The sequence below is a fragment of the Cotesia glomerata genome, linkage group LG1 (assembly GCF_020080835.1).
Source record: "Cotesia glomerata isolate CgM1 linkage group LG1, MPM_Cglom_v2.3, whole genome shotgun sequence".
NCBI lineage: Eukaryota > Metazoa > Arthropoda > Insecta > Hymenoptera > Braconidae > Cotesia > Cotesia glomerata.
The window spans coordinates 17,742,429-17,767,656 of record NC_058158.1 but is presented as its reverse complement, the minus strand read 5'-3'; the positions used below and the strand labels follow the sequence as shown (position 1 = coordinate 17,767,656).

Below are 25,228 nucleotides of genomic sequence, written 5' to 3'. Positions count from 1 at the left end.
TTGGTCTTGATCTCCTTGTGGATATTGACTTTTGACTGGACGAGATTATTTAACTCATTTGTCAACTCTTCCAGGCGTTCCAGCGCTTGCGTTCTCTTCATTTCAGCGCTTGCTTCAATCGCTGCTTGTTGGGCATGCGGCCCGTTTTCACTAATGTTAGTTTCCATTAAATTACTCATTCTTTTGTGATTTACCAGCGCATCGTACGGAGCGGAGCGGGTTGTCATAACTAGGAACGGGTGTACCCTCGGAGATAGTACTCCTACCCCAGTTCCCTGAGGCCTAGCCGACACTTGGCCAGTCCCGGAATACACGGACGGACTAGACTCGCTCGGAGCGGTGAAGATTCCGATCTCTAACACTCACTGCGTACTTCCTGATCAAGGCCCGAAGTGGCTGGCTCCTGATCCACTGCTGCAACTTACACCTCGGCAGAGCAAGCTCACATCAGCCGTGGCCTGCATCGTCGGAAACTACGACACGAGGTTCCGGTCACTCCCAGTGGGTCACAGCAGAGAACGATCGTCTTGTTAGGTCAGTTAGTGTGACCAACCCATTAAAGGGGAGTTTTGTCCACGGGAACGTAATTTATTTGGCTCCTACCCTCTGTACCAGGTACAGCGAGCGTTCTCCCATCCGCTATGGGGAGACGCGCCTGGTAGCAGTTTCTCCTCTGCCCCAAGTGTGTGTGTGTGTGTGTGTGTGTGTGTGTGTGTGTGTGTGTGTGTGTGTGTGTGTGTGTGTGTGAAAGTATGTGAACCGCTCATAACTTTTGAACGGCTTGACCGATTGCATCGCGGTTGGTGCCATTCGAAAGGGCTTAATCAAACTGAGATTTTAAAAACTATTTAGACCAATTCAGATCAATAGATTTTGAGAAATCTTAAAAAAACTGAAAAAAAAATTTTTTTCAAATGTGGTTTTTTTGGAATAACTTTTAAACGGCTGAAAGGTTCAATTCCAAAAACTAATCAGCTTTTGACCTTAAAAAACCACGTCGATCGCTACCAGTCCAGTCAAAATCGGTTGATTCGTTCGAGAGATATCGTTAACGAAAGAAAACCGAAAAAAGTGTTTTTTCGGAATAACTCCAAAATTCCTAGCGCAATCAATTCAAAATTTAGAATTCTTTGTGAGGCTTAAAAAACTGCGTCAAATGCTTATAACCGCGTAAAAATCGGTTTATTCATTCAAAAGTTATTGCGGTTTAAAAATTCAAAAAATAGTGTCTTATCAAATCTCTATCAGACTTTTGAGCTCGAAGAGCTTTAAAGCATAGGAAAGTAATGTCTTTGAGCTCGGAGAGCTCAAAATAACCCATAAATTGTATTTTTGAGCTCCAAGAGCTCAAAAACGTCATTGGTGCAATTTTAAGCGCCTAAGTATGGAATTAGCGGGAAGTTGCAGGGATGGCCTTCAGGGTCAACCGTTTTCCTAATTTTTTTTTTTAACCCCGCTTTTCAGACTTCTGTCTCGATGGGGGTCCGGCCGAGACCGGAGGGGGACTCCAGGCTGATCGGTACATTTAGTTTGGCAGAATAAGTTTGGTGGTATTACATACTTTTTCAGCCTGGAGAGTAATGCGGCGATGGGCCGACTTTGGGGAAACTGCACTCATTTGCCTGTGCCCCACCGGTAGCACAGGGCTTGGGGAAACCATCGAAAAACCCAAACCTATACAGCCAGGCGTGAGTTACGAGCACCGTTGTACCGCTTAGCCATGGGACTGGCATAAAGCAAGAGAATTAACTTTGTTGGAATAAGTGAAATTTCTTGTGTCAAAAAAATTTTTTTTTTTGCTCGAGAAAGTAATTAGGAAGAAAAATATGTTCTTGACTCAAGTAAAACTTTTTTTGTCTGTGTGGATTTTATTTTACTATGTTGAGTAACAATTTTCATCTGAATGTTATCAACTTTTACTTATTATTTCAATTGTTAAATATTTAATTAAAAATTCTGGATTAGAAATCTCCGCAGAAGATGAAAATATTGAATACACTCAGGAAAATTTAACTGAATGTTTAGACCATCACCCTCACGCGCAATCAAATGATAACGCTGAGAAATCATCACGCCAGTTATTGTTGGAACAACAGATTAATGAACTTCACGAAGAAAATGCTTCATTAAAGGCCGAGGGAATGTATCTCAAAATATAATAATTTATTTACTTATTTTTATCAAACGCTAATTATTGAGTAACCCAAGCACCCTCTCTTGGGAACACCAAGTATTAAAGACTTGTAATCAAGCTATGAAAACGTTAGCTTAACTTAAAATTAACAATGAAATATTTAATGAACAATTGCGAGTAAAATTAGTGACTACACTTATATTCCCGATTTGTGATTATTGTTGTGCTGCGTTTACCAACATGTCGAAAAAGCTGCTGCTCAGGTTGCAAAGAAAAATGAATTCTTGCGTAAGATTTATTTTCAAATTCTCCAGATATGAACATGTAACCCCGTATTATAATAAATTAGGGTGGCTAAAATTAAGTAAGAGAAGAGATTATTTCATAGCATGTTTGTTTTTTAAAGAAATAAGGCTAAATTATCGGCAATTGTTTGGCCCAGGACTTCAATATCTTAATGTATCAATGCGTAGAGGTGACATTAGACAAGATTACTTGCGTTTGCCAAGAGCAAATAGTAATATGTATGAACAATCTTTTATAATCAATGGTATACGTATCTGGAACTCGTTGCCACCTGGGCTGACAACTGTAGATAATCTTCCTGAATTTCAAAATACATCTTTTTCATTTTTTCTGGCTAATGACAATTAAAATCATTATTATATTTGTTTAATTAATTATAATTTCTGTTTCAAAGTGTCTCAAATTGTTTCTAAATTTACTCACTAACTACTGTAAATTTATTAAGTAACTTTATTGTATTTAGGTAACTTTAAAACCTTGCTGTTGTTATATTATCAAACTTACAGTACTATTGTAATTGTATTTTTATACTGTATACTTATATATATACATATATATATATATATATATATATATATATATATATATATTGTGACATGGAAAATTTTCCATAAATTTGAAATTGCTCGATTAGAGATTATTAGGTTGGCTAAGCTGAGGAATTGCTGAGATTCGACGCGCCTGTGTCGCCCCAAGCGGCCTCCCGATCAGAATGACAAGCTCGAGGTAAGAATAATTCATGAAAACGCGCCGAATTTGAAAAGAGTACAGGAATGCGTGGGAACTATTGTAGAATGCATGAGTGAGTGAGACTAGGCTATAGCGATCAGACGAGCCGCGAATTTCTACGGGCAACCGACGACCAACGCGACATCTGGCTACGAGGATGGAACGACGAGAACATTTGAACGGACCAATGACGATGGAGAGCAATAAAACACAAGTAGTTGAGGCTCCACCTGAACTCGTGAAAAAGAACTAAAAAGTGAATCGACCAATCATCGATCGCCCAGGGGAAGGAACGCAACCACGATTGACTACGGCCGGCTGGAAAATGCCGTGAGCTGCGTGCCGCGCAGATTTTTGAGTGCGCAGAAGTGAGAACACATGTTGTCGAGAAAGCAGCCATTGTAGGCCCCCTTCTGATCTGGACGCCGTGACTGTGACATCGAGCAGTTATTATTTTGATTGTTATTTCTTTCTGTTGCCGTTTGATTTTGGATTTTTTTTTATTTTGTCGTGAGTTGAATACGAATAAGTTCGCTGAGCTTTTGTTGTGTTTTTTTTGGACACTACGATCCCGAATACGCCATCGCCGAGACATCAACGCTTTTTCCGTCAGTTTTGCTTTGCCGCCAACTTCGATCACCTAGCCAACATCGCCTGGAACGTTTACGGAAGCTACGGGGTGAGTCTGATCGCTAAATTTTAGCCCCAGGGTGTCATCACCGCGAAGTTCGTCGTAATTGTCACGGTTTAATCCGTGGACAATAATTTCCTTTCGGAAATTTTTGATATAATTCAAGTTGCACGGAATTAAATAAATTCCATTCGAGATTTTGAGCTTTGACGACACTCTGAGGCACGGTACCGCTGAGTCGTGTGTATTTGTGTGTGTGACATTTTTGCCGAGATTATTTTTTTTTTGGCCTGTTACTTACCTCGAGCTTCAATTACCCGACAAATCGGATTACTAAAAATTATTTGAAGGACAAGTGAAATAAGTCGAATACTTTGCGTAGATTAATTTTTTTTGTATTTAATTTTCGATAGTGAATTTTTTTTTGTTTTGATTTGTTACTAGATTTTACGATTGGAAACCTGATTAAAAATTTTGCGATCGGAATTAACATTTTTTTCCTTTAAAATTCGTAAATAGATTGTGCGAATTGAATTAATTATTTGTTTTGACAATTTGAATAAATTTTGCGAATTGAATTAATTATTTGTTTTGACAATTTGAATAAATTTTGCGAGATGAAGTAATTATTTGTTTTGAAATTTTGAATAAATTTTGCGAATTGAATTAATTATTTGTTTTGAAATTTTGAATAAATTTTGCGAATTGAATTAATTATTTGTTTTGACAATGTGAATAAATTTTGCGAATTGAATTAATTATTTGTTTTGACAATTTGAATAAATTTTGCGAGATGAAGTAATTATTTGTTTTGAAATTTTGAATAAATTTTGCGAATTGAATTAATTATTTGTTTTGAAATTTTGAATAAATTTTGCGAATTGAATTAATTATTTGTTTTGACAATTCGAATAAATTTTGCGAATTGAATTAATTATTTGTTTTGAAATTTTGAATAAATTTTGCGAGTTGAATTATTTATTCGTTTCGAAAATTGTTGAAGCATTTTGGCGAACCGACATTTTATTTATTTTGTTTGAAAGAAAGGGCTTTGTAATTTTTATTTTTGGTTACTCGAATTTCTTTCTAGAATTTGGTTTATTTTGAAATGTCGAATCCTTGCGTTAGCACTAGTCTTGCGTTAGAATTATTTTTGCGTCAAATAATTTTTGTTATTAATGCGACATTGCCGACAGTATATATTTGTTGTTGAATAAACCGTTGTTGGATTAGAATTGCACGCCTCAATTATTTTTTTTAATTGTTGTTGCTCTGATTAACCGATCCTATCGTCCAATTTCGATTTCTTTGTCCGTCGCTTGCCGTTATTCGATTTTGAATCTCTTCAACACCGACCCGCCGCCCAACGAAGATCAACAGCGAGATCGACCCATGGAACATTGAGTTCCTGGCGCCCAACCAAATCTACGAACCAGGTAGGCCAATTAATTTTGTTGACCTGATCCGGTCCTGTCGACGCCAGTGCCGGAAAAGGCATCACAATATATATATATATATTGTGACATGGGAGAAATTTTCCATGTCAAAAGATTATTTTGGTTAATTGTTTAAATTTATTTTCTTTATTATTTAATTATTTTGGCTCAGCTGAAGGAAGGCAGAGATTCGACGCGACTGTGTCGCCCCAAACGGTCTCCTGATCAGACTGCGAAGCTCGAGGTAAGACAGGTGGGAGGGAAAAGCGCCGAATTTGAAAAGTATGCATGAATGAGTGTGAATATTGTAAAGAGTATGATAGAGTGAGAGCAAAAATAAGTTAGAGCGATCAGACGAACCCGAAAATTTCAGGGAGCCATCGACGACCAGCGTGACATCTGGAGTAGAACCACGGCGAGAGCGAAGCAAAATTTGAAACCGACGAATGACGACGGCGTTTGAGCAACTTGAAGTCGAGCGAGGCACCATCTGGATGCCGTAAGCCGAACTAAGTGACATATCGACCAATCATCGATCGCAACGGAGTACTGAACGCACCCCGTAATACAACGGCCGGCTAGAAAAAGCCGTGAGCTGATTGGATGCGAGTTTTTGGAACGAACCGAAAAGAAAAGAGCATGTGTTGCCGAGGAGGCAGCCATATTAACAATCAATTCTGGTCTGGACGCTGTACCTGTTGGTCGACTATCATTCTGATACGCCATTAACGAGATACTTTCACCGTAATTAAAAATTGGTGGAGTGATAAAATATTGCCGGTAATAAAAATTGTTGTATCGCTGAGAATATTTTTGACGATCGTTTGAGCTGGTGGATTATTACTGAGTGCCAAGGTATTTTGCCAGTACGTGCAAGTGAGAGACGCCATCGCCGAGAGATCGACGCCAGGCCGCCAGCCTTCCCGCCAATCAAGTTAGCGCTTTTTGACGAGCCAACACCGACTTCAAGGAGTTTACTGCGGCCACAGGGTGAGTTTGATCGATAATTCTAGCTTCAGGGTGTCCTCACCGCGACATCGCGATCAATTTTAGTAAATTTCATCAGTTTGATTTTTGGTGTTATTTTTTTGTATTAATATTTTTTTTTACGAAAGTAATTATTGAATCCCTTTCGGATTATCGAGACGTGTGTGACGACACTCTGAGGCCCGGTACCATTGGGTTGTGTGAACTTGTGTATGTGTTCGTGACCCCACCATGTGGGAATTGATACCATGCTTTAGATCCGTGTTGTTTATTTTTGTGATTACTGAATTGGACGTTCGATAAATTTGGAGTTGTTACGACAACTAGCCTGACCGACGCGCCATCTCCGAGCGCGAGCCCAAATTACCTCGAGCTTCTTCATTTACTCTCGACTTAATTGATTTACTGACCGTGAGTGTTACCCGCCGCGAGCCGCCGAAAGTTGAAATAATTAAATGTGTCAAAATTAATTTCGATGAATATTTGAATTTTTCTCTTGTTGTTTGCGGCGACAATTGAACTTATTGTTAGTTATAAGTAAGTAACTTACTCCGGCGTTAATTTTTTATTATCATTTTTTTCTTAAAATTGTTTTATTGTTACAAACGATCAATTTGAGAGTAATTAATTGTTCATTCAGTCGCATTAATGATTATCAACCAACTCAAGGTTAATTAATTGTTTAATCATTAAGTATTAGTACTTTTATATAATTTAAAATGAATTAAATTCTTTATTTTGCCGCACAATCAGTTATTAACCAAATTGAGGTTAATTTATCGTTTATTCACTAGTATTATTACTCTTATTTAATTTGAAGAAAAATAAGTTGTTTTTTCCGCTGTATAATTAGTTATAAATTAATTTGAGGATTTTGTGAGCCGATGACGGACCGAAGTTAATTATTCTTTTGATTTTTTTTTTTGTGTTACTTCGAATTCTATTATTTTTAGTATCGATTAATTGATTATGTCAACGTCATACTAATTATAATATATTATATTATATTATAGTATATTATAGTTTGCGAGTTATTGACTGATCACAGCTATAATTTTTTTTGTTTGTTATTATTGTCGTTACTTCGACGAGAATCAAATCGTTATTATACGAATTTGGCGACACCTTATGATTTATATTGGCGACTGCTAGAATAAATTGTTAATTGAACATTCGGTAATCAATTTTTTTTACTTCTTCCCTCCCCGAGATCATGTAGATTTAATACTTTTGCTTTTCGCCGATTATTTGAATTTTTGAATCTCTTCGTCGCTGACCCGCCGCCCGACGACGATCAACAACGACGTCGAATCGTGGAACGGTAAGTTCCTGGCGCCCAACCACCTTCGAAACTCAGGTAAGCCAATTTAGGTGGTGCTCTCCGGCCCTGTCGACGCCAGTACCGGCGAAATCCCATTATAATATATATATATATATATATATATATATATATATATATATATATATATATATATATATATATATATAAATATATATATACACACACATACACATACACACATACATACAGACGTACGGACATCATCTTAAAAATAGCCAGAAAAGCTTTTTAGTGCTTCAAAACGTCGAGATTTGTTGAAACCTCGATTTTTGCAACACGGGGTGAAACCAATAACTTCCCGATTTTTCGAAAATGTTCGATTTTCTTAGCGGGAAGTTAAAAATCTAAATGTTAATCAACGAAAAATTTCTAACTTTTTTTAAATATCTCAAAGATGATGGGTATAGGTTTGAATAATTTTGTTACATCCTTTTTTCAAAAATTTATTTGAGATAGAAAATTTATTCGAATTAACTTAATGAATTGAATGTTGAAGTTGAAAAGCCTATTTAGTACCCCATGTCATTTTTGATTGATTGAATGACTAATATCAATATTTATAAACTAATTTTTTAATAGAGGATGAAAAGTTTTTCATTACTTATTTTTGCTATTAAATGAGTAATGCAGGACTTCTAATAACTCATTAAGTCATTACTAATTTAATAAGTAATGTAAGGCCCTTCATTATTCATTTTTTTTTATTTTAATGAGTAATAAAAGACCTGAAATTACACATTAATTATTTAATGAGTAATGTAAATAATTTACATTAAAACTTTTAACTTCCCGCTAAAAATCTCAGATTTTCAAAAATCGGGAAGTTATTGTTTTTACCCCGTTTTGCAAAAATCGAGTTGTCATCAGATCTCGACGTTTGAAGGTCACAGGAAGCTTCCCTGACTACCCCCGCGATGTTGTCACTATGTCTGTATGTATGTATGTGTGTGTGTGTGTGTGTGTGTGTGTGTGTGACTATGTGACTCGCTTATAACTTTTGAACGGTTGAACCGATTTCATCGCGGTTGGTGCCATTCGAAAGGGCTACGCTGAACTTAGATTTCCTGAGAATTTGAACCGATTCGGACCGATAGATTTTAAGAAATCTTGAAAAATCTTAAAAAAAATAAGAAAAAAATCATTTTTGAAAGTAGTTTTTTTGGAATATCTTTTAAACGGCTCTATCGATCAACTTCAAAAACTAATCCGCCCTTAAGCTTGAATACCACGCCGATCGGCGTCAACCCGATCAAAATCGGTTGATTCGTTCGAGAGATAGCGTGAACGAAAGAAAACCGAAAAAAACCGAAAAAAGTGTTTTTTTCACATAACTTCGTCATTTCTTCTCGGATCACTTTTGATGACATAGCATAATTTATAGAGCTTAAAAAACCGCGTCGATTGCCGCCAAAAACGTAGAAATCGGTTAATTAGTTCAAAAGATATCGTCAATAAAAGATTTGAAAACAAGTGTTTTTTTAAAATCACTGCGACATTTTTAACTTCCCACTAACAAAATCGAAGATTTTCAAAAATCAGGAAGTTATTGTTTTCACCCCGTTTTGCAAAATTCGAGTTTGTATCAGATCTCGACGTTTTAAGGTCATAGGAAGCTTCCCTGACTACCCCCGCGATGTTGTCACTATGTCTATATATATATATATATGTGTGTGTGTGTGTGTGTGTGTGTGTGTGTGTGTGTGTGTGTGTGTGTGTGTGTGTGTGTGTGTGTGTGTGTGTGTGTGTGTGTGTGTGTGTGTGTGTGTGTGTGTGTGTGTGTGTGTGTGTGTGTGTGTGTTTTTTTTTTTTTTTTTTTTTTTTGTAGGGGGGGGAATCCTTTTTACGGATTCTAGGCATAGCTGTTTGGCCTGGATATGTGGCGACTCGACGCAGCGTCATACTAACTCGACACTAACGCCCCTACCCACTAAACCCTAAACCCCTTTTCCTTCTTTCCTCTAATCCCTCATGGAAACCGCCGTCAGGCATTACTTCGTGAAGGGAGGATCTAGCTACTGCTCTTCCTTCTGGTGGCTAAGGTGTTAACTATCTTCCTTCTATCTTCTGCTATTTGCTCTTTTTCTTTCGGTGGAACGCAAGTCTTTAAGGACTTCTGTTGCAAACGTGTTGGTAGCGTTCCAGGCAGCTTCTGATGACAACATAGCTTCTACTAGTGAATCTGGTTGCATTCTCTGGTTCAGGATCCTCTCCAGTTCTTCACGCTGTGGATCGAAACGAGGACATACAAAGAAGACGTGCTCCGCGTCTTCAGCAGCTCCTGGGCAGGACGGGCACTCCGAAGAGTCATCGTGCTTAAAGCGGTGTAGATACTCTCGAAAACACCCATGTCCCGACAACATCTGCGTAAGATAGTAATTGACCTCACCGTGATTCCGGTTAAGCCAAATGTCGACCCGAGGTATGAGACGGTGCGTCCACCTACCCTTCTCTGCAGCATCCCATTGTAGTTGCCATCGGCCTATGCTCTTCTGCCGTTCTTCAATTCTAAGTTCTTCCGGGCTCAGTGCAGTTGACCTTTTTCGTTGGTAAAGGGCCCGTCTTTCCTCTGCTAGAACTCTAAGAGGTAGGGTTCCAGCAATGACGCACACTGCTTCTTCTGATATAGTGCGGAAGGCACTAGCTACTCGTAGGGCACTCAGTCGGTATATTGGTCCAGCTTTTCTCCATGATTCTTGGGTTTCCAGTGCATCAGCCCAAATGGATATTCCGTAAGTGAGCACTGATGTGACTACTGATGACAATAGTAGCCTCCTGCTCTGCATTGGGCCTCCGATGTTAGGCATCAGCCGTGCGAGACTAGCCCTCACTACTGACGCTTTGGCACTGACATGTTCCACCTGCTGTTTGAAGTTGAGTCGTGCATCCAGCATCACTCCCAGATAACGGATAAATGGTTGTGATGTGATTTCTTGTTCTCCGACTCTCAACTTGATGGTTTCTACCGTTTTTCTGCTGGTGATGAGCACTGCCTCGGTTTTATGCTTGGCTAGTTGCAAGTTCATCATGTCCATCCACAAATTGACTCGTCTGAATGTAATATCAAATGCCATTTCTATCTCTTCGAGGTGCTTTGCGACAATCACGACAGCTACGTCATCCGCATATGCTACAAGTTTGACTCCCGTAGGCAATGCTATTCTCAGGAGGCCATCATACATGATATTCCATAGCAGAGGACCTAAGACTGATCCCTGTGGCACTCCTCCGGAGATTTCGTACACTTCCGTACCATTCGTCGTGTCATATTTCAGGAGCCTGTTCGTGAAGTAGCTCGCTACTATTCTGCGAAGGTATCCTGGTATGTTTTTTTCTTCTAGAGCCCGCATAACGCAGTCCCAGTTAGCGGAGTTGAAGGCATTCTTGATGTCCAAAGCAGCCACCAAGCAGTATTTCTTCTTTCCACCTTTCCATCTCGTTCCGGCGATTGCATCCTTGGCTATATCAACAACCAATTTGATAGCATCCAGAGTTGACCGTCCTTTTCGGAAACCAAACTGGTTCTCTGCTAGGAGTGGATCGACTAAAGCCTCTATTCTCTGATGAATTATGCGCTCGAATATCTTGCCGGCCGTGTCTAACATGCAGAGTGGTCGGTAGGATGACGGTTCTTCCGGCGGCTTTTTCCCTTCGGAAGTAACACTAGCCGTTGCTGTTTCCACTTCTGGGGAAAAGTCCCTTCCTTCAGGCATGTATCGTAAACGTCCAGGAATAATGTTGGTGCTGCCCTAAGGATTGATTTCAGAGCAATATTAGGAATTCCGTCCAATCCCGGCGCCTTATTATTCCCTACTCGATTTCCTGCCTCTATCAACTCGTCCAACGTGATAGTTGGGATGTCTTCAGAATTGAGCTGCTCCAACTTGCAGGTGAATACCAGCTGTTGGGGAAACAACGTAGTAACAATCTTCTCTAGGAGTTGTGGACACGTAGGTGATGGCATTGGTTGGCATTTCAAGTGGGTCATAACCACCTTATACGGTCTGCCCCATGGATCTTTCTCAACTTCTGCGACCAGTTCCTTCCAGCAACGTCTTTTGCTTTCTTTGATGGCTCTGTTCAGTTCTCGACGGGCCTTTTTATACTCTGCCAACAGCTCTGCGGAGTTAGATCGTCTGTAGCCACGCTGAGACTTTCTTCTTTTTTTAAGACACTTTGAGCGTAGATTGCTAATGTGATCGTTCCACCAGTGCATTGAAGGTCTTGAATTTATGCGACGTTTCCGAGACATACTAGCGTCGCAAGCCTGGGTGACTCTTCTCATTAGGTCCTTGGTCTTCTCTTCAGCAGTTTCTACGATGAAGACATGGGTGTACATATGTGTGTGTGTGTGTGTGTGTGTGTGTGTGTGTGTGTGTGTGTGTGTGTGTGTGTGTGTGTGTGTGTGTGTGTGTGTGTGTGTGTGTGTGTGTGTAAACTTCTCATAACTTTTGAACGGCTTGACCGATTTGATCGCGGTCGTTGCCATTCGAAAGGGTTTGACTAAACTAAGATTTTGAATACAAGTTGGACCGATTCGGGCCGATCAATTTTGAGAAATCTTAAAAAAACTGCGGTTTTTGTTTAATAACGTTCAAACGGCCTGACCGATCAATTCCAAAAACTAATCAGCTCTCAACATCGAAAAACCACGTCGATCGCCACCAAGCCGGTTAAAATCGGTTGATTCGTTCGTGAGTAATCGTTGACGAAAGAAATCGAAAAAAAGTGTTTTTTTCGAATTACACCCAAATTTCCGGTCTGATCAATTTGTGTTTGAAAACATATCATAGAATTTGAAAGACTGCGTTGAATTCCGCCAACCGCGTGAAAATCGGTTCATTCATTCAAAAGTTATTGCGGTTTGAAAATTCAAAAAATAGTTTTATGAAACTCCTATCAGATTTTTGAGCTCGGAGAGCTCAAAACTACACGAAAATCATATTTTCGAACTCGAAGAGCTCAAAAACGTAATAAGTGCAATTTTGAGCGCTTAATTACGAAAGTAGCGGGAAGTTGCAGGGATGGCCTTCAGAGTCAACCGTTTTCCTAATTTTTTTTTTAATAAGTAATGAATAAAAATTACATTGCCATTAAAAAAAGTAATGATTATTGCATTATTTTTCACATTAAGATTTTTATAATTCTTATAACCCGTTATCACCTATTCGGTCATTTTTATGCTAGTATAAATCTAATTTCAAGTGGATGGAAATTTCCATCTTCACTAACGATTTGAGACAATTCGTCTTCGGATAGTTAGGTCGATGGGTAACCATCGAACTTGAACACTAGTTAGCTGGTGAATGCTAGTATCTGTTCGACTATATGTTAAGTATTAACGATGGAAAGCTACTGAGAATAAAGGGCAACTTTAAGATTTTTGCAACTCTGATTGCAAGTAGTAATTGTAGTAACATAAAAAAATCTTAAATTAATAAATAATGAAGTAGAACTCCGAATTATGCATACTGGGTGTAGCATTGATATACTTGCACGATCAAGTAGTGAATACTCGCTATGCGGTTACAAAGAATGTTGTCGCGGTTATAAGTAACTATACATTTTCAAAATAAATAAGCAGTTGTCTTAATCAGAATCAAAATATAATCTAGTAACGCCTTGATTGTTAATTGTTACAATTGGATATTCGTCAGCTATAAAAGAGTAAAATGATTGGTTTTATTAATGTAGAGTTCTTGCAAATTGCAAAGATCAACAATTCGGAAAACGACCTTATTGTTAAGTATAGTTAGTATATATACTCAAATCTGATTGAAAAATAATGAATAAGTATGTTAATAATATATATAAAATATATGACGCAAAGTTTGAAAAAATTATCGTTGACAAAACTATAAAATAGAATCCGGCGGTCACATATATTTTGTGAACAATACACAAAGGAGAAAGTAGAAAATAGTAAATAGTTATAACGTAGAAATTCGAAATGCCTAAATAACACATGTTGGTATAAAAGTGTTTCTAGTTAAAGCCGTTGAATAGTTCAAAACATCCTTTTCATTAGTCGTTGAAAATGAATATTACGCGTGTTGCCAGTAACTCAATAAGTAAAATTCATTGTTAGTATTAAAATTATTTTGTGTCGAGTTTAAAAAAATTTTTAAAATATATCAACACATAACAGATGATTTCAAGGACATAGTATTAGAATTACTATACGAGGAAACTTCGGGTTTAGTTTTCTCACAGCCGAGTTTTTATCTCGCAAGAAACCCTTGTTTTATTACTTTATTGTAAATACTAAAAAGTTAAGTGGCAACCATGTGTCGGTTACGGGCTAAGTAAACTCATCGGTATAATGCACAAAGGACAAAGTAGTTCTACAATAGATTGTAAAAAATTATTTTATAGTGTATTATTGAAATGCTCCTTAGCATTGATTGTAAGCTAGTTAAAACGAAAGATAATTATCTAATTTTATTAATTTTACGTTAGTATGGTAGCACTATCATTTGAGTTAGAAAATCAGATAATTTTGTAAGAAATTTTATTCACCAAATTTTAACGTCCCATAATATTATTGAATCGGCTAGACATGTTTACACAAGATGTAAATAAAATTGTTAAGCGTTTGATATCGTAAAGTAGAATTATTAGTTATAAATTGACGGAGTATATAGTCGATGGACGAAAGTTAAAGATAAAATAATTAATAATATTAATGACTAGCAGTCTACCCCGGCTTTGCACGGTATTAAACAATAATTTAAGAATATAAAATAGCCTATGTCATCCGGGGATAGTGTAACTTCCCAACAGTGAAAGAATTTTGCAAATCGGTTCAGTAGTTCCGGAGCCTATTCAATGCCAACAAACAATCAAATCTTCCCCCTTTATAAATTTAGTATAGATTATTGAAGTCGATAGTTTGTGAATGCTAAGTCATCAATTGATGTACTAATTGCGTACTAGAAAGATGAAGAATTAGATGAGCGATTAAATAATTCAGCAATATATTCTAAATTCATATCGGTATTTTTGCGAAGAGATATCGCTGAGCATTGTTAATTAATATCGCACAATACTCGGATGAAGTTTGCAAATTTAAATTGTAATCGAAATTATTATTTTTAAAATCACCATGTGGTATCGGACTACTACGAAATTATTAAACGCCCTGCTGGCAGAACAAGATTTTAAGATCTTAAAGTAATAGAAACGTCGGTCAACAAGATCGATATTTACATAATTGCTAAATAGTTTGGTTTGAATCTGTACAGTAGCGCAGTTACTGTCCCTTAAACAATAATGGTCTTGTTTAAAACTGCGGGTTAATTTTATGACAAGTTATAGTGAGGTAGTAAACTCAGGTCAACTGGACCTCAAAAAAAAAAAGGGTCGTTGATACTGGTCAGAGTATATTGTCACATCAGCTATAAGGTATCGGTTGTTAGAATTGCTATGGTCTAACATTGAGTACGTTGAGTATCTTAAAGTAAGGGGAATTAGCTATACGTCCTTCTTGGATGTTGAGTGAAGGAAATGTGGTTTCTCGTACCTGTATAAAATATGATTGAAATTCAAGCTGGAATTTCAGCGATAGAATATGTAAGCATACTCTTCACCAGGTAATTCCAGAGGATGATACTCTACCTGGAGTCTGACCAAGGCCCAGGTAAGTGTCATGAACCGACCGGATGAAAGTGCTTCTGCCCGTGCCGAAGCCTTCAGCAGAGGTACGGTAGGTGATCATAAGCCGTGTAGGTGGGGGCGAAGAGGACACTCTCCATTCGCTCTCGGGGTAGAGGTTTAGGCCCAGGGGTGACGGCTAGTCTCCTGGAGAAGCGGGGAACCAGCTCTTGAAGTTTAGTTCGCGATTTTGAACCGCGAATATTTGTGAAAAGAGTGTTCTAATATACTGTTTATATTGTTTAATTTGATTATATTTGTTTATATTGTTATTAACATGATCAGGCCAATAAAGAGGTTTTCCTTTTTCTTTGATTTATTTAAAATGAAGTGTTTTGTTTATATTTTGTTATTGATAATGTAATCCCCGTTTATGACCCTGGACTCCGGCGAGCAAATTTCGAGCCGGGGACAAATAAATTATTTATTTTAATAATTTTTGAAAACGTGGACGTTACAATGAAGATAAGATTTATATATCGTCGAGAGCATTACATCTGTCTCTAGGTAAAATGTTAATCCATGTCTTCAAAGTTTCTGACCAGGCTTCGAAGGTGGTTCAGACGAGTGCTGAAGTATCAACTCGTTGCTCGAGTAACCGTTGCACAGATATTACCGAGTCAGTATGGAAGGCAGCGATAGCTGTTGAAGATCTTTCAACAATTGACGATAGTGCATAAGAGGCACGAACGTGTGCATCGAGTACGTCATGGACCGTCATTATGATTGTAGACGGAAGACCAGGAATCTTGAAGGGATTTCAGTGGTAAGACATTACATCGTCGACACTCTTAATCTGTTCTAGGTAAAAAGCTAAGTTGGACTATCACGTTGGCCGTTCAACTCTTGACAGTGTAAAGTTAAGCGATTGCAGCAACGATCGGCTCTTATTAGTGCGAATCTGGAGGAGTTGGTGAACAGCTGGAGTGATCTTGAGCTCCGTAGCAGCTAGGATACTTCATTAGTACACCAAGTATGAGCTAACTTATTACAAACGGAGGCCAGATGGAGGAATATTTGCATCCTAATGTTGGCTAGGGAGTCATCGTCCTAGTAGTTGCGTCGAGAGACTGCAGGATTAGGGCATCAATCAAGTGCCGTATGGCAGTAGCTTCTCCGCACTTCTAGTGGTTTAATTGGCGAAAGCTGATATGAGTCGTGTGATCGTTGAACGATCGGGCGGTCAGTGATGACCGGGCGATGACTCTAACGTCCTGGTGGTTACGTCGAGAAACTGCGAAGATCTTAATCGATCGAGTGCCGGTTGGCGGTGGTTTCTCCATACTGCTAGTGGTTTGAGTGACATCTAAAAAAAAATTTTTTCGTAGTTTTTTTAAGATTTCTCAAAATCTACTGGTCCAAAGTGTATTCAAAATCTAAATTCGGTCAAACCCTTTAGAATGGCACCAACCGCGAGGAAATCGGTCAAGCCGTTCGAAAGTTATAAAAGGGTTACACACACACACACACACACACACACACACACACACACAAGGCGCTTGGATTGGATGGAATCCCGAACATTGCATTAAAAACAGCTATTAAAGCAGCGCCAGCATTATTCTTAGAGACCTACGATTCGTGCATCAAAGAAGGGATCTTTCCTGGAAGATGGAAACAGCAAAGATTAGTACTACTTCCAAAGGGAAAAAAGCCATCGGATGAGCCATCATCTTACCGCCCACTCTGTATGTTAGATACGGCGGTCAAGATACTAGAGCGTATAATTCATCAAAGGATAGAAGCTGTTGTTGATCCACTCTTATCAGACAACCAGTATGGATTCCGGAAAGGACGAGCAACCCTTGATGCAATCAACCTGGTCGTCAATACAGCCAAGGAGGCAATCGCCGGGAAGAGATGGAAAGGTAGTACGAAAAAGTATTGTTTGGTAGCTGCTTTGGACATCAAGAATGCTTTTAACTCCGCCAACTGGGACTGCATTATGCGAGCTCTCGAAGACAGAAAAGTACCAGAATACCTGCTTCGAATGGTAGCAAGCTACTTTTCGAATAGGGTCCTGAAGTATGACACGAAAAACGGTCCGAAGGAGTACGATATTACTGGAGGAGTACCACAAGGCTCAGTTCTTGGACCACTCCTGTGGAACATCATGTACGATGGACTCCTGAGAATCGCGTTGCCATCAGAGGTCAAGTTAGTTGCATATGCCGATGATGTAGCTGTAGTGATAGTCGCGAAACATCTGGAAGAGATAAATCTGGCCTTTGACATTACATTCGGCCGCATCAACCTATGGATGAATATGATGAATTTGGAGCTGGCCAAGCATAAAACTGAAGCAGTGCTTATCACTAGCAGGAAAGCAGTAGAAACAATCAAATTAGAAATCGGAGAACATGAAATTTAAACAACAAGTCGAACATGTGAGTACTAAAGCATCAGCAGTGGTAGCTAGTCTATCACGACTAATGCCAAACGTCGGAGGTCCAAAGCAGAGCAGAAGATTATTATTATCATCTGTGGTCACATCAGTGCTCACGTACGGAATATCCATTTGGGTTGACGCATTAGAATTACAAGAAGCATGGAGAAAGGCTGGACCAGTATACCGTCTGAGTGCCTTAAGAGTAGCTTGCGCCTTCCGAACAATGTCTGAGGAAGCAGTGTGCGTCATTTCTGGAACTCGGCCCCTCAGAGTCCTAGCTGAAGAAAGACGAAACCTATACCAACGGAAAAGGTCAACCACACTTAGCCACGAAGAACTCAGAACAGAAGAACGATATCGCAGCATCGTACGATGGCAATTGCAGTGGGATGCCGCAGGAAAAGGTAGATGGACTTATCGTCTTATACCAAAGATCGACGTTTGGATGAACCGGAGCCACGGTCAAGTCAACTATCTGCCCAGGAGTTGCTGAAGATGCAGAGCACGTTTTCTTTGTGTGCCCACGTTTTGACCCTCATCGAGATGAGTTAGAGAATTGTTTGAACAAGAAAGTCCAACCAGAGACGTTAGTAGAAGCAATGTTGTCGAGTGAAGCAGCCTGGAATGCCACAAGCACTTTCGCCACAGAAGTTCTTACTGAACTGCGTTCCATTGAGAGAAAAAGATCCAAAGTCAGAATTTAGAAGGAAGGTAGAAACAACACCTTAGCCACAAGAAGGAAGAGCGGCAGCTAATTCCTCCCCCTGCGATGTAATGCCTACACGGCGGTTTCCATAGGGGATAAGAGGATAAAAGAAAAGAGGTTTAGGGTTTAGTGAGTACGGGTGCTAGTGTCGAGTATTTGCATGACACTGCGTCGAGTCTCACATATCCAGGCGAAACATCTATGCCTGGAATCCGTAAAAAGGATTCCCCCTCCTAGAAAAAAAAAAAAAAAACACACACACACACACACACATACATACAGACGTACGGACATCATCGCGAAAACATTAAGGGAGGCTTCCTCGGACCTCAAAACGTCAATATCCGTTGAAAACTCGATTTTCGAAAAACGGGGTGAAACCAATAACTTCCCGATTTTTGAAAATTTTCAAATTTCTCAGCCGGAAGTTAAAAAATCATAAAAAAAGTTCGAAAATTTTTTTTCGGTGGTTTTCTTAAGATTACTCGAAAGAAAATTTCAAAAAAATATTCTCAAACTCAGATCCGAAAACTAGACACTTACAGCTACAATTTGCTTCTTTTTTCTTTGCTGTAAGACCATTTTTCTACGAGTTACAGCTTGTTAAAAATCCCCAAACAGTTTGAATTTTTTTCTTGCTCCCTTAAATTTTGTGAAGTGTCGAATACGCGGGAAGTTGCAGGGATGGCCTCTAGGGTCAACCGTTTTCCTAATTTTTTTTTATGAGAATGATGATGTAAAATAAATTGAATAAAATTCTACATGTAAATAGATTGGATCATTAATTTTAAAATATTTATGTGGAATAAGAACAGCCTGAAAGTCTTTGCTGACTCGAAGCGCACACTTACTTTTCTATCAAAGATACTTTGAGGTGCGTCCTTAAACTATCATCTCATTTGAAAAAATTAGGAAAACGGTTGACCGTGAAGGCCAAACCTGCAACTTCCCGCCACCCCCATGAAAAAAAAATATGTCAAAATACATAAAAAATATATTTTAAATATATTAAAAATCTATAAAAAATATATAAATATATATAAATTATGTATAGTCAATATATTTTTAATAACTAACTTTTGGCCGATTTTCATATATATTTTATATATTTTAGATATATTCAAAATATATTTTTTTTCATATTTTTAGATATATATTTTTTATGTGTTTTCAGATATATCTTGATTATATCTAAAATATATTTAAAATATATAAAATATATATGAAAATCAGCCAAAAGTTAGTTATCAAAAATATATTTACTATACATATTTTTTATATATTTATATATTGTTTAAAGATTTTTAATATATTTAAAATATATTATCTGGTCTTATCTACAGTTCATGAACTTCAAGGCTGTGAACTTGCAAACTAACAAGCGTACTTGAGGTACTCAAGACGCTCTGTCTACCGTTTAAGCATGTAACAAAGTAATATATTAATATTTATACAAGATTTTTAGATCAGTAAATTAAATTTATAAGCTAAAAGTGCTTTAATTAATAAAAATATGTATCTTTAGTCATAGCAATAAAGGAGAGTAAGCAAACAAAGATTTTTCCATATTCTGGTCTAGAAAAAATAGACATTATTTATATTTATTAATTTTTCTCGACCGTGATAATTATAATTCTTATAACCCGTTCTTGCCTTTCAGTCATCATTTTTTTATGCTAATATAAATCTAATTCAAGTGGATGGTAATATTCCATCTTCACTAAAATTTTGGGACAAATCTTCCCCGGAGCGTTAGGTCGATGGGTAACCATCGAACTTGAACATTAGTTAGCAGGTGAATACTGGTATCTGTTCGATTTAATTTTTAAGTATTAGCGATGGATAGCCACTAAGAATGAAGAGCAACTTTTGAAGCATCCTGACATGTAATCGGGGAGATCCAGGTCCGATTCCTGGCTTGGTTAATTTTTCATGGAGATCTTCAAAAATTTTTTTTATCCTAATTTTCCAATTTTTTTGTATCTTTTTTTTTTAACCAAATTTACTGATGAGCTGAGGCAAATTGAGTGCAAAACAAAAAAAAAATCAATTCTTCATTTTTCTGAAGATTGCAGCACGATAATGAATAAAATCTTATTCCTTAAATTTTTTCAAAATTTTTAATACTCGAGGCGGAAAAACTACTGAAGGGTTCTTAGGGGTACATTGAGGTGTAAAAATTCCTGCAATGTCTAGCTTCCCCGTCAGTATTTGTTAAGATACAGTCGATTAACCAAAATAAGGGAAAAAGTTACTTTTTTCAACTTTCTTTAAAGCAGTATCGTACATCAATAAGATTTTTTTCTCTGGAATTTTTTTATAGGATTTCATTAGAAATTTTTTTCAGTTTCGGATACTGTCCTTTTATTTGCTGTGCGATTATTGGTTGCAGAGATATTGATGGTTAAAGACATAAACGTCCTTTTTCGTCTAATCTCAGATATCTTCGCAGCAAATGGTTGTATCAAGCTAAGTAAAAAATGCAATCAAAGCTGAATAAACAGGCTATTTGTTTCATAAGGTCGCTTTATCTGAAAAAATTTTTCCGAGCCCGTAGAGCGAAAAAAAAAAAGTTTAAAATTTGGAAATTATTTTTTTCGCTCTATTTCTTCAGATCATGTTGAAACCGTGATTTCTAAAAAATTTTGACCTCAAGATCTAAAAACTAGAGTCTTTGAGCTTCAAAATGCATTTTTATTTTGGCTATACGATCATTTTCTGCTGAACCACAGCCCGTCAAAAATTTGAAAAAAATTTGCATTTTTTTTTTATTCCCTTAATTTTTGTGAGTAGTGTATAATTACATATGATCATATATAATTATATGTAAGAAGTATATAATCATGTATAAGTAATATATATTATATATAAGTAAACATAATTATATATAAATTTGTTTACCCGGGTACATAACTTATTAACAATAATAACTATTCATATCTGCCCCACGAATTGAAAACTAAATAAGTTTAAATATCCATGATTTTTACTTACTTGGATCTTTAACTGCAGTAATAACCAGCCGGAAACCATTTGTGTCTGTTCCCCAAGCATCCGTTACGTATTTTAATGTTACAAAATTAGTACGAGTGTATATTGCTCCAACACTTATATGAGTATTTCTACAAGATAGGTCCGCCTAGGAGTAAATAAAAAACATTTTTATCATGCAAAATTTTATAACGTCCTATGGTAATATTTTCAAGCGAACAAATCTTACATTACAAGCTAAGAGAAATATTTATATCTTAAGATTAAGTTTAATAACGTTGGTGGTAATCTAAGTTACTACCTAATTGTTAAGTTACACAGAATCACTGTTCTTCAATAAATGAAATTGGTCAATAATTTCAAGAATATATTTATTGAACATACAATAGTCACAAAAATGAGAGAAAATGAAAAAACTTCAAATTTTTAGTGATTGTCAAAAAGGTGTAACTTGAAGGAAAATAATCGGACACTGGAGAATTGAAAAACAAATTCAAGCTCTAAGTATCTACTTTTTAAGTCTAGTCAAAAAATTGTGTTATCATTTTCGTTTCTGGAGATATCTCAAAAAAACTGCTGGAGAAAAAATGTTTTTCGAATTTTTGCTCATCTCTTAAAAGGTCTACGGAATTCGGAAGAATTTTCTTGTTCATAAGTATGGTAGGTTTTTTCTTAAAAAATTAAACACCATTCAATCTTATGTTATTAAAAAGCTGTTAAGGATTATTTTCTGCGGAGTTATCGTCAATCAAAGCAAAATAGTACGCCTTGATTTTGATAATCAATAACTTGAGAAATAATGATCGTACTAATAATCGAAAAAAAGTTTCAAAAACTCCAAAACATTTCCTACAAAACATTTTGAGTGACTATTTATGAAAAAAATTTTTTTTAAATCAATAATTTTGATTGAAATAATGATAATAACACAGGTCCACAAAAAAAAGTAGTCTTTGCTGGGTGTGCGACATATATTTTTCAAAGTACTTTTTACTGCTGAACACGAATCTGAAGTCAAAATTAGGGGTTAAACTGCAAAAAACGGAAAAAAATTAAAAAATGTGAGCCGTCACGGGACGCCTGGCAGATGTGAAACATCGAAATTATTTTGTAAAAGTAATATCCCGGGAAAAACGAATTAGATCTGGCCATATATAAAAAGATCTGACCAGATCTTTAAATTGTCTCTGTCTGACGAGATCTGGCCAAATATAATCAGATCTGGCCAGATATAACTAAAAAATAATCTTTTTAGATCTGGTAAGATTTTTAAATTGTTTCTATCTGGCAAGACATGGCCAGATATAACTAGATTTGAACAGATGTATTCAAACAGATCTCTACCTAGATCTTTCAGTTGTTATTTTTTTATTATTATCCTAGATAAATTTTAAATGTTTATGTATAAAATCAAGATGCTATTATGGAATAGAAAAGATAATTATTGTTAATTAGATATGTCTTTTATTCTCACTCTACGCTTGAGATAACATTTTTAAACATACACTTATATTAAAAATTCCTAAACTTAAATAGTATTAATGAAAGTAATACAAGCTAAACTTGTTTACACGTCAATAAATTTGACCAATGTGAGATCTTTGAGTTATAGCTCAATCTCAAAATATTTTAAACTTAAATAAATAACTTTATTATTAAATTTACTTAAATTATTTAATTCAATCATTAAAAATTTTACACATTTATCATAGGTCAATATAAAAATTAACATATATATTTAAATATAATTTGCATTGTAGTAATAGACAATAATTATTCAGCAATTTTTTTAGGCTTCAATTTAATAATTTAAGTAAATTTAATAATTACGTTCAAAATAACTGTTTTAAACATATGAATAAAGATAGTAAAAAAAAAATGTTTACGCGTCAACAAATTTGACCAGTGCAAGACTTTGAGTCACTACTCAATTTAGAAACTTTTTAATCTCAGAATGTTTAAATAAAAATAATAAAAAAAATTCTTTATGCGTCAATAAACTTGCCCAGTACTAGATCGTTGAGTCAGTACTCAATCACAAAATTTCCTAAACCTAAAACGTATTAATGAAAATAATAAAAGCTAAATTTCTTTGCACGTCATCAAATTTGACTGGTACAAAATGTTCGAGTCAGTACTCAATCTACAAATTTTCAAAGTTTAAAATGAGTCAATAAATATAATGAAAGCTAAACTTGTTTACACGTCAACATATTTAATCAATGTGAGATCTTTGAGTCCCAGCTCAATCTAAAAATTTTTTAAACTTAAATAAAGAACTTTGTTATTAAATTTACTTAAATTATTAAATTTAATCATTAAAAATTTTACACATTTATCAATGGTCAGTATAAAAATTAACAAATATATTAAATATAATTTGCATTATAGTAATAGACGATAATTAGTCAACAATTTTTTTAGGCTTCAATTTAATAATTTAAGTAAATTTAATAATTACGTTCAAAATAAATGTTTTAAACATTTAAACATATGAATAAAGATAGTAAAAAAAATTGCTTACGCGTCAAAAAATTTGACCAGTGCGAGACTTCGAGTCACTACTCAATTTAGAAACTTTTTAATCTTAGAATGTTTAAATGAAGATAACAAAAAAAAATTCTTTATGCGTAAATAAACTTACCCAGCACTAGATCGGTGAGTCAGTACTCAATTACAAAATTTTCTAAACTAAAAACGTATTAATGAAAATAATAAAAGCTAAATTTGTTTGGACGTCAACAAATTTAATTCGTGCGAGATTTTTGAGTCACTGCTCAATCTAGAAACTTTTTAAACGTAAAACGTATAACTAAAGAAAATAAAATAAAAAAATTGTTTACGCATAAACAAATTTGTCCAGTACAAAATCTTTGAGTCAGTATCCAATCAAAAAATTTCTTAAACATAAAACATATGAATAAAAATAATAAAAGATGAACTTGTTCTCGCGTAAACACAAATAATTATGAAAATTATTCATGGCTCGCCGGATCAGGCAAATGTGGTGCAGGTGCAGCCTTCGATAAGATTTCACGCTTTATTTCACCCAATCTCTGAGACATTTGAGCTACGATAACGTTCCTATCTGGAATTTTGATCTGCCTTGATTGCCCTTTCTGAATAGCGAAATCTGTTTGAGGAAAACATATAATTACTGTTATTAAAATAAATACAAATACTCAATTTTTGTTCAGTAATCGAACAAATATTTTTTCGCGAAATATTGAAGTACTTTAAGATCTAAAAATTACCAATCAAAACATTAGTAATTTAATTTAGGCAAAAAATATTTATTAACTTCAAATACGTCTTAATTTACGTATTATTAGAATCTACAATCGATTATTCGGTAAAACTAGACACAGAATTGTTTCTGATATACACTTCATGAACATATATGAACTAAAACAATGAAGTTTTAATTTATCACTGTACTATAAATATTACTGAAGTGAAATCGATATTTTCCAGTAAACAAATTACTACAAAACTGAATTTAATTATTGTTTGAAACCCAAATCTATTTTTTTTATTAAGTAATAAATTGATGGAAAAGAAAAACTATCAACAAACCTATAATAGCGTTTTTAGCAGCATCGTCCAGTGCTGAAACAGGAATTATTTGCCGTTCTTTCCCTTGCGCTCTGGGAGCCTGGTCTGTAAAAGTACAACTAGCGATAGCTTTCTTAGAGAATACCCCATCAATTAAACGACGAGCGATATGTGTCACTTGCTTGCCACTCAATGCATAGTCGTGAATATTAGTAATACAATAAATTCCGGAGTTTCTAAGCTGAGTCATCTAAATAATTAAATAATCAATATTTAATAATAATATAAATAAACTTTTTAATAATGTAATTTTACAATAAAACTTACTGGTGTCAAATGATCTTTTCCAAATAATTGAGTTAAGGCCGACTT

The 25,228-nt window shown here is 35.9% G+C and overlaps 1 protein-coding gene across 1 annotated transcript in view; it reads right to left on the bottom strand.

The window, feature by feature from the left end:
• Nucleotides 1-25,228, bottom strand: part of LOC123261724 — a 204,427-nt gene that overhangs the window by 97,036 nt on the left and 82,163 nt on the right. Inside the window, exon 4 of the mRNA XM_044723527.1 lies at nt 21,305-21,449. Coding sequence (XP_044579462.1) covers nt 21,305-21,449 — 145 coding nt within the window. The remainder of the gene's footprint in view (nt 1-21,304; nt 21,450-25,228) is intronic.